Consider the following 11184-nt stretch of genomic DNA (forward strand, 5'->3'; position numbering starts at 1 on the left):
GGCAAACAGACACATGGATTTTATCTATCGTGTGTGTATGACCTTGATAAGATTTGTGTCACTTTACCAAGATCCTCTTCTGACATTGGACAGAAACAACATCTAAGGAAGGTTCAGTCTTCAAAGACATAATGAAAGTAGTGCAGAAGGATTCAGTAAGAATCCTGTGCGGCTGCACACTGACACTAAGGTCGCCCGTGTCTGTATCTATTTAACATTCACTACAGACCTGACATATGTACCTTAAGTGAGATCATTTCACATAAATCAAGCATTTTGAAATATGGGGCCATTGTAATCCCCTGAAATCCACAAGATGTCCTTGTAGAGATGGAAAACTGAGACAGCAAGGTCGACAGCGCCGTTATCAGGATGAGTGGGTGACAGACAGGTTTAACATTATACAAATGGTGTGTGTGTGGTGTTGTTTCATGTAAAATATAAAGGAAGGCAGCAAGGGGGCAGTTGGGCTGAATAGCATGAATCTGGTTAAGTTGTAAAATGACAAGATGCAACAATAACTGCATATGAAGGAGGAAATATAGCAGTTTACAATCCTTCACAGGGCAGCAGAGCGGGTGAATTAGCAATGGATACATTTGGGAAGAAAACAGGGGAGGAGACAAAAAGGTAATTATAAATATATAATACTGCTCTTTAGGGTGATAAAATAAATCCATGTGTGAACCTGGAATAAAGAAGGCTTGAAAGTAGGGAAACGAAACAGACCCCAATCTGCTGAAGTTACTGAAAACTGTTCCCACGTCAGTTGATCTGAAAGTGCCCCAGAATATTTTATGCTCGGAGGATGAAAAATCTTAACATAACAAGAGAGAGATAAAACCTCTTTATATTTATTTTTTACAAGTTTAATTTTAAGTACACCCAACTGTTTTTTTTTTAAACACTTGAATAAGGGCATGTTTCACGTCTGAATAATTTTCTGAGGAAAAAAAATTTTTGTTACATTAAATTTCCAGCATAAATCGATTTTATATACATAATAATCCTTTGTTGTTTGCTTTTCCTCTTATTTTCATTATATTACTTACTTTGTATACCACAGAAATAAACAATAGTTGATCAGAAATCATTTGAGGGATTGAGAATTTTTGTTAAACGTGAGAACTGTTTCTCTATTCTGTTGAGTGGCCAAGTGAAGGCATGACTGAACAGAACGGAATACGTGACATGAACCCACATTTTTAATTTTTTGTTTTTGATTTGTTGTAGAAGGCACGATTCATTTATAGACATATGAAAAAAACATGAATCTGTTTACATTATCTGAGGGAGCGTTTCCTTGTCTTGCAGTGATATAACATGTGTCATCTGTAACCACTATCCAGTGTTGGTAAAAGAAGAGATTTTCAAGCATAAAATTATTTCGTATTTTTACTTTTTTGTTTTACTCACTCCTGTATGGTCATTTTATATGTATGTTATGATAAAATATTAACGACAGTTAATTTATTTATATCCTAATTCATCGTCATCTTCTGCTTATTTCTTACTAGTAAGGGTTGTGGGGGGGCTGGAGCCTATCCCAGCACCTACGGGCGAGAGGAGGGGTTCACCCTGCACAGGTCACCAGTCCATCACAGGACCAACACATAGAGATGAACAACCATTCACACTCACAGTCACACCTACAGTCAATTTAGAGTATCAATCAGCCTCGTCCCCTCTTGATGTCTTTGGACTGTGGGAGGAAGCTGGAGTACCAGAGAGAACCCACACAGGAACAGGGAGAACATGGAGACTCCACACAGAAAGATCCCGTGCTGGAGCCGGGACTCGAACCCAGAACCTTCTTGCTGTGAGGCCACAGTGCTGACCACTGCACCATCGTGCAGCCCATTTATATCCTAATAATCAAGGTAAAGATACAATTCAAAGGATCTCACCAAAGGAAATTATGCATAAATCCCCAAAATGTAGCTCTGGTATTCTATAGGCAGCAACTCCTGGAGTGTCGCATTGAAGTTGTTCAAGGCTGTTTTTGTTTTCCATCCATCCATTTTCTACTGCTTATCCTGGGGGGGATGGAGCCTATCCCAGCTGCCTTCGGACAAGAGACGGCGTTCACCCTGGATGGGTCGCCAGAATCACAAAAATGATTCCCTTTTTTTTTTTATTGAATTTTGAAGAAAAACTGTATTGGGCATCAGATATATAATCATTATCAGATTGGGCTGATTGTAAAAATAGAATGGAAAATACATTCTTTGCCATTCAACCAAATGAACAGTGCAACATACATCATGTTAATTTTAACCATTTGGGGAGCTTACAGGTAGTTCAGAATAAAGGAGCCCTCATCGCATTTCACTGCCTCTAAAAAGAAAACCAAAAAAAAAAGGCAGCTTTCTTCTTAAATGTGCTGAAATAAAATATGTTTCTTTCTAAAATCCAAAGAATCCCCCAGAAATCCATAGGAACACGAGCATCTGACATTAGGTCTCTTGGTATTACATTAATATATTACGTCAGAAATGACTAAAAAAGGTTTTAACCAAAAGTTAAGTTTTTTTTTTATAGGTAAGTATTCTTTGTTCTTGAAAAGATGTAATGTGATCGTACTTTTATTCATAATTTACTGATTTAAATGCGTATGTGATTGAAGCAATTTGATTGAATATACTGCATTTAAAATCCTTATTTTGTCAAGATTTGTTTGGATCTCGGATATTTTGACATGTAGAACTTTGTATGGCGCTAAAAGACGTTTGTTTTTCATGTGTTGATAATTTACATTGCAACACTGCAGGACTCTTTGACCCCAGAGAAAACAGTCACTGCTGAGGCTGTGGTCAGTGGGGATCTGAATTGAAGGAATATATTTGTGGACCACAGGAGGGGTTGTCACCGTTGCAGCACTGTACCTCACGGTGATGGAAATAACTATACGCTTCACTCAACCATCTATATGGAGCGAGTCAGATACTGTGACCTTTAAAATACTGTTCCATATTACATTTTACAGTGTGACCTGCAGATGGAGAGCATCAAGCAGTCACTCATAAAATATCTCAGAATATTTGTTACAGTTGATGACTTTGCCCTTGGCTTGTTAAAGGTAGGGACTTGAATTAATTCTCAGAGTTAATCCTCACTTTAACCTGCATCAACCTATCACATCAGATAAGAGAGGGCAAACCCACAGGAGTGTTGATAACAAGATGTATCAGCCTGGCTTCAATGAAAAGCGTGCCCTGAACCATAATATAGAGGTTGCCCTCATATTTAAAATTGAATGTTTGAGATTAGAAATCAGTTCTCGACTTCACTGATCAAAGGGTCAACATTCTCATTGAAAATTCCAATTGGAAGAGAGGATATATGGAAAAGCTGCTGCCTCTACATTCAAATCTCTGGATGCTGTACATCACTCAGCCTTAGGTTTTTAACAGTACCCAGAAGAATTCCACTGGGAGCAGGCAAGAGAAATCCCATGGGAGTGAATGCTTTTAACAAAACAAACAAACTAGAACACTTCCAGTCTGACAAGAGTGTGAATCAGAAGTTGTACAGTTTGTTTTAGCTCAAATCAAGGTGTTTGCGGATGACTCCATATAATGACTGGGGAAAAAAAGACATGAATTATTCCAAACGATGATCTTGTAAATGGACATTTTTAGACAGTGTCACAATGTATGGGAAAAAATGTCTTTGAAAGCTTAAGCTTAATTAACTCTATTTGATGGAGAAACTTTTTCTACACGTAGCACGGTATGTTTTTCTGTCTGATAGATTCTCGTCTTTCGGACAGAAAAAGCGAACAACAGCTGAAAATGTTTTGTCGTAGGTTTTCAACAGGCTAAGTTAGCGACAGAGTTCAGAAAGTGGACAGTTTGCCAGCAAAAATAGTTTCCAAGTGAGCTAAGTAACAGGCTATCTCTGAAATATGGTGTGCAGATATTCTACATATCTGAGTTGAAAATATGACATATAAAATGGTAAAAAAATATAATATAAATTAGCTTTGCACCCCTTGCTAATCAGCAGGTATTTGTTTTGCCTTCCGGTGGCATATTCCTTGTATTATATAAAGTTGACAACGCCAGATTTCCTATCATTGCCTTCTTAAAATAATCGCCTAAGTCATTTTTCAATTTTTTTTTCAAAAAACGCAAATAACTGAGAGAAAACATCATATGGAGTTGTTTCAGGCAAAAAAATGGCAGTTGAAATCCAGCATTAATGCTACCGACATTGGGTTGTGAATGACAAGCACTCCAATGCATTGATAGATGGTATACGAGTAGGCTTTGCAACGCGAATGAGCAATCCATATATCCATACATCTCCTCCATCCCCTCAGCCTCTGCTCAATAGGACCCTGATGTACTTGAACTCCTTCGCTTGGGGTAAGGACAAGGACAGGAGGGTAAGTGGGCATTCCCTCCTTTTCCTGCTGAGAACCATGGCTTCACATTTTGAGGTGCTGATCCTCATCTCAGCAGCTCTTTCACTCAGCAGCAAACTAATCCAGTGAGAATTGAAGGTCAGTGACCGATGATGTCATCAGGACCACATCAAACAGCAGCAATGCCGTCCTCAGCCCACCAAACTGTAACGCCCAACAACCGCATCTATGCCTGCAAATCCTGTCCATGAAAAGCTCAAATAGGATCGGTGGCAAGTTAAAGCAGGAGGCCAACCCCCTCTGAAAAAGTGTCTGACTAACAGCGGGAACTTGAACACCACTCTTGCTTCAGGAGCACTTGAAGTGAACAGCCCTTTGTTGTCATTTTTTGTGTATTTGATTGCTCAGATTGTTTTTTTGTTGTTGTTGTTTTTTAGAACGTTAATAGACATAAACACATACAAGTTTTTTGGAAGGTGAAGAATAAGTTATTGTTTTAGCTCCGTGCATGGACAACAACTGACATGTATTCAAATATTGGCTTAGAAATGTTTTATTCAGTTTAATGCTGCTTATGAAATATGCTCTCCCGTAAATATCAGCCATGTTGTTAAATCCACAGCACAACCCAAAGATGATTTTCTAAATTTTATTATAATGTGCATAACGTAATAACACATGAGTTCTCTTTGTTTTGTTTTTAAAAATTTTGAGCATGAACACTTACCTCGTGTTTATTTGAATGACTGCAGAGAAGTCTTACAGTCATCTGATGCCTGTGTCAACATGTCTTTAATAAATGCATGTTAATGTTAAGAGATTGCGTATCTCATGTGTTATGATTGTATCATTGTATTCAATCAATTCATGCACAAGCACGCGCGCGCGCGCACACACACACACACACACACACACTTGATATCTGCGTAATATCAGCCATTAGCCAGACTGGTCTCTAAATATCAGAAAAACCCATATTGGCAGACCACTTCACAAGTGCGATGTGAACATCTGACGCCTCCGGTGCACCTACACTGAGAGAATGGACGTCAAAATGATGTCTTAGAGGAATTGAATGTTGTGCTTATAAACACTTACACTTACATTATGTTCATGATACAACGGTATGGCGGGGATCTTTATGCAAAACCTCCAACCAGCTTGAGGCTTTGCTCCAGTGAAGCTACAACCACTGAATGGAAATGACTCCATTTGACTGACAAGTTGAGTGAGACGGCGCAGAAGGAATCAACTCATTCAGTTAAACAGAGAGAGGGAGCGCATGAATTAAAACTCGTTCATTGCTGCTGAAGCAAGACGCTCATTCAGTCTGTGCTGATTCACACACTCGGATATATCAGGTTACAGTGTCATTTCAGGCATGACGGACAGGCGGATTACTGGATTGCAATTATTTGTTATTGCTTACACATTATCAATAAAATCACCTCAGCTCTGGATATCCTTTTTTGTCCAGACTGCATTGTATTTATAATAACCTGCGCTCCGTGCTGGAAGATGATTTTTGTTTACACATATACGCACACAATGAAAATATAAGAACAGCCTCTTACCTGCGTTTCGGAGTTTACGGTTCCTGAGCACGGACACGATGACAAGGAGGTTTCCTAGGAGATCCACCACAGTGGTGAAGATCAGCACGCTGGCCAGCGCCGTGACTGCCCATGCAGGACGTGCTCCCCCCTGGCTCGGCTCTGGCCCATGTTCCGTCCGATTCTTCAACAACGCTTCATCCTCCGGCGGGTCCATAGCCAACCCGCCTCTCTCTCCCCTCCCTCACGCCCCGCGGTCGGTGTGACTGCTCGCTGGCATTCTGCTTCCCTGTGACAGCCCAGAAATATCAGCAGTTTCACTCAGTGGCCGCGGCTTTCCTCCGCGCTGTCACTGCGTCCAGCCGCGTAACCTGCGCCGGGGTCCGGAGCCGCTTCGCCGCCACGCTGCCAGTCCACCTGGAGCGGACCGCGGCCCGCCGAGACCCATGGACAGTCAAGGGAGCCTGGATGTTGACAGCACACCTCCTCCTCTTCCTCCTCTTATTCTTGCCGCTGCTTTGCCTCCCCAAACCTCCTGCTTCTCATCTCTCCTCTTCTCTGCCTTTCCCGACACACATTTCCCTTCCTTGCCCCCTCCTCCTCTGTTCTCTGTGGGACTGAAGGCAACTCATTAAATCTCCTTTGGCATTCCGCTGCTGTCTTTACGGCTACTCTACTGTACTCTACTGCATACTGGGGCTGTTGTTCACTGCCTCATGTGACCACTGAGATGTTAAAGTGTCACAGGCCATGGTTTGGGTGATAATCACATGGAGAGCATGTCATTTGATTTTTTTGAAAATCTTCTTTGAGTATTATTTGTCTACATATGAAGATGTGTCATGTTGTAATTGTCCCAAGGTTTTGTGATTTGGCTTTCCAGTTGTGCTTTGCACATGGCATAAGCAGTGGCAGTGCTGACAATGAAGTCAAGAAGTCTTTGAAAAACCATTTAAACTTCATATTTGGAGCAGTAAAGAAAATATAGGCAAACACTTCCACCAGTTTACAAATCTACACATCCTGGTCATAAGAATGGATTGCCTACTTTCTCTTGAGTTCTTACTGTACATCAGTCCAAGTCTGTGACTCAGTCTATCAGTTCTGACATCCAACCATGACTGAAGCGAATAGAAGCATCACACCAGCACAGGCTGAGTTCCTCTCCCACAACCGATGTTGTTATCTTCAAGTGGGGAAGTGTTTCTGACCCAACAACACGCTGAACAGAGGAGAATATAAAAGACAAAAACATTCACATTTGGTTTATAGGTCCAGAACCTGACATTTTTCCAGTGCATTTTGACAGGCATGTAAATGGTTTGATATTTAAAAGAACAGTGTAGGAACACATCCTGAAACCTGCAAGTAAATCAGCAGTGTTGAACGTCCGGTTCCCTCGTCTCAAACTTATTGGCTTAAATAAGCTGTCTGGTTATTGTGAGTTTAGGATATCTTAATATTTGGTTCAGAATAAAACACATAAACGGCACGTGAATTTTAAGCACTTACAAGTTTTCAAAACAGCGGCTAAACATCAGCATGATGGCAAGAAAAGAAGCATGAAGCTCGTTGTGGTAACAAATTCAGAAATAATTTGTGCAATTCTAAAAATGGCATTGTCGCTTCAGACATCAACAAAGTGGCATTCATTAGTGAAGACGCTCTTCCTGAAATATAAAAAAAAATAAGCATAAAAAACCCTCTGTTATAAACAGAGGGTTTTTTATGAAACCCTCTGTTATAAACAGAGGGTTTTTTTTATGCAATAATCCACAATCCAATCTTAAAATCAGTCTGACTTTTGTTTGGGGGAACCCACAGAACTTACAACAACAACAACCACAACAGAAGATAAGTCATTGCTTTGGCATCATGGAGTTGTGAAAATAATAGGGCATTTTATTGGTTGTGTCATTAATATTAAAAAGCCTCTACTGAATGACTGATTGTTTTCGGTGCGGTACAGGCTAATAGTTTGGGAATATTCACAGGAATATTAAACGGCATTGCTAGCACTGAGAAAAATGTACTTCGACCAACCTCAAAATATACTTACAAATGACTGTTTCAGAATGGTGTTTTTTTTTTCAGCATTTTAATATTGAGACGAACTGAATCAGTGTAAACAAAATAATGTTAATGCTAAGACTGCATGAAATCCATCGCCATCCTCCGCTTATTCCTACACATTAAGGGTCGCGGGGGGGCTGGAGCCTATCCCAGCGTCAACGGGCGAGAGGCGGGGTTCACCCTGGACAGGTCGCCAGTCCATCGCAGGGCCAACATACAGAGACGAACAACCATTCACACTCACAGTCATACCTACGGTCAATTTAGAGTATCAATCAGCCTCGTCCCCTCTTGATGTCTTTGGACTGTGGGAGGAAGCTGGAGCACCAGAGAGAACCCACACAGGAACAGGGAGAACATGCAGACTCACACAGAAAGATCCCGTGCCTGAGCTGGGACTCGAAACTGGAACCTTCTTGCTGTGAGGCCACAGTGCTGACCACTGCACCACCGTGCAGCCCGACTGCATGAAATGTTTTTACCTTATTAACACATCCTTTTCTGCTGATTGCTTCACATTTTTCCTTGCCTTCTTCCCATCTCGTCTATACTTAAGTGGTCCCTCATCATCCTCATCCGTAACCTCACCATTCATCCTCTCCTTACTGTCTCCAAGGGGGGCTATTTACCTGAGACTCATTCACCATTCGTCGTCTCCCTGCAACCCATCCAGACAAACCAAAAATCAACAGCTCCCCTCCAACTTCACACATGCCAGTGCACCTAACCTCAGCTTTCAATACCTCCTACATACCATTAAACTTTTAAATGACTACTCATTTTGGCACGATTAGTGAGACTAAAATGCAAATAGTCTTTTAATTGCCTCTGACTTTCAGAAAAAAAAAACAATGCGCGTAGAAACTACATTCTTGGATCTAGCGTAACTGACTACACACAATCAGATGCTTTATAATACAGCTCTAACACTCATCTACAACCTGGTAGCTAAACAGTGTTGTATACTTAGGTTGTTTTTATTCATCACCTAGCTGTTTTACATTTATGCATTCCCTGATACTGCTACTATGTAATATTAATCTTTGTCCTTGCCTTTTTCCACTACAACTGAATGAAAATGTAGTGTTGGCTGGACAGTTTCCAAATTTGTGTAACCTTGGAAGTTCCCATAGGCTTAAGTCTGTGACAGATTTTAACCAACAATTTTTTTGCCTTGTTTTGCCATCCTCCCTTATGACACAGCGCCGCTATTGTGTCTTTGAGATGCATTCTGAACCATTTTTTTGATGATCTCTGACTGATCTTCCCTCCTCCTATCACTTGACTGTATTCCCATCTCTGTGCGAATGAAATTCAAGGCACTGGTATTTGTCCACAGCATTGCGCATCTGTTTGCATCCCCCTATCTGCATGCTATGGTCAGATTCCACATCCTATCTCAATCGCATGCTCCCAGGTCCAGGGATGACTAAAGACATTTCTATTCAGTTTCTTGAGATAAACAACAACTACAACAAAAAAGTCCTCCCTCACCATGACAATATTTCTCTCTAAGGTCCGACTGTAACTTAAGAAGTCTGATTCCACCTCTGAAAAAAATTGTCTGCTCAATGACATACCATGTCATTTTGGGAAGACAGTACTTTCCTGTTGTAAATGAACTTTTACTCATCAATGTAATTTAGCTCACAAGCTGTAATTTATTGTTATGTTTAACTCAATAAGGTGTGCTTACAATAATGTAAGGGCAAGGATGTCCAGTAAACATGAGAATGCTTCCTGCAAGAAGACACAACAGGGACTTACAAATAATTTGCACATTTGCAGGGTTGTATTACATTCCTGAATTGCCCTATTTATTAGGTTCTGAGGGGAATAAACCAGGTCCAAACTCATCTTAAATCTGTAGATTTGATTCTCTATTAAAAAAAAATTGCATGGCTTACATGGGCCTTGTGGCTAAGGGAATGGAGGCAGTAAATTATGCACAAATTTATAAATATAATGCTTAATTGTGTGTATATCAACCTTGAGTTAAAAGTAAACCACTATACATAATACATTTCGCTACTTGGTTTCAATGTTATGAAAATTCCCCTAGTCAAGTGAAATAAATAATAGAGATGTTTTTGGTCAATACTCAACATTATTACTGAAATTATGGAGAGAAAATAATGAAACCAACTGTCTCCTTTGCAGCTGAAATAACAGCCCCCCCCCCCGCGTCTCAGACATCTGGTATGCAGGAAGTTTATCAGCTGGTGAGGGTTGTCATTTCCTCATCTGTTGTCCTACAGCATGAGTTCCCTATGCTTTAGCTAGCTATGATGGGCATTAAAGTTCCTGCACTGACGAAGAGCATACTTTGTCATTGGAAAGTTTGTGTGAGGACAGTATCTCTGGGATGCTCATTGTCAGGGCCTCCTTCATGAATAGTGCAGAGCTGTCAAAACGTTGCTCCTGGATGAAGTTCATGTACTATTTTAATATAATATAATGAATATAAACTGTTGAAATTGTTGGCTGTCCTTTCACTGACTTTCCAGTGAGTTCAGCATTCTTTGCCTTGCTTATTGACAGTCAGCGTTGTCATTGGTGTGCATGGAATGCCTGAATCCTGAGGCACTCCAAGATCCATAATGTCAAGGTCCCAGCATGTAAACATTTTGGAAACAAATGTACATTTCTTCACAAGTTAGCATGCTCAGTGAATTGTATTATGATGATTATTTGATTAGCAAATCTCTGGAATGTATCTGTGCAGGGAAAGAAAAACAATGAATTAATTATTTTCCCCTCATGGAAAATAAATCAAAATCAGTGTTTCAGTGTAAGGTGTTGCACAACCTGATACAAGCCGATCATGCTGTCATTCTGCAATTCAGCAGCAACCCCGACTAATATTATGCAGCCACAACACATATTAGAATTGCTGGGGTTTATTTGGTGTAAAATACAATGATAGTGCATAGAGGGAATGAGATTATTTAAAAGTTGCCAGCAAACTGAATTGATACATAAGATCACCACATTGAAGCCAGTGAAGGAACGTCCAGGGTCGACCGTCGAGTCTGATGTAGTCTTCTTGTCTCTTCAGTCTACATGCTGGCCTCTCCAGTACATGTGAACCTTCAATCCTAATTTCTATCCTGTGGTTCAGAACCCAATTAAAATCCCTCATTTTTAGTTTCACACAAATAATTGGCATTTCTTTGACCTTTCTGTTTC

The 11184-nt window shown here is 40.4% G+C and overlaps 1 protein-coding gene across 1 annotated transcript in view; it reads right to left on the minus strand.

The window, feature by feature from the left end:
• Positions 1–6488, minus strand: part of LOC147254455 (melatonin receptor type 1B-B-like) — a 76517-nt gene extending 70029 nt beyond the window's left edge. Inside the window, exon 1 of the mRNA XM_086216105.1 lies at positions 5944–6488. Coding sequence (XP_086072231.1) covers positions 5944–6139 — 196 coding nt within the window. The 5' untranslated portion in view covers positions 6140–6488. The remainder of the gene's footprint in view (positions 1–5943) is intronic.
• Positions 6489–11184: the final 4696 nt, after the last annotated feature.

Source organism: Aulostomus chinensis, chromosome 10 (assembly GCF_037954235.1).
Source record: "Aulostomus chinensis isolate RoL2024-O1b breed Wild chromosome 10, RoL_Achi_v1.0, whole genome shotgun sequence".
NCBI lineage: Eukaryota > Metazoa > Chordata > Actinopteri > Syngnathiformes > Aulostomidae > Aulostomus > Aulostomus chinensis.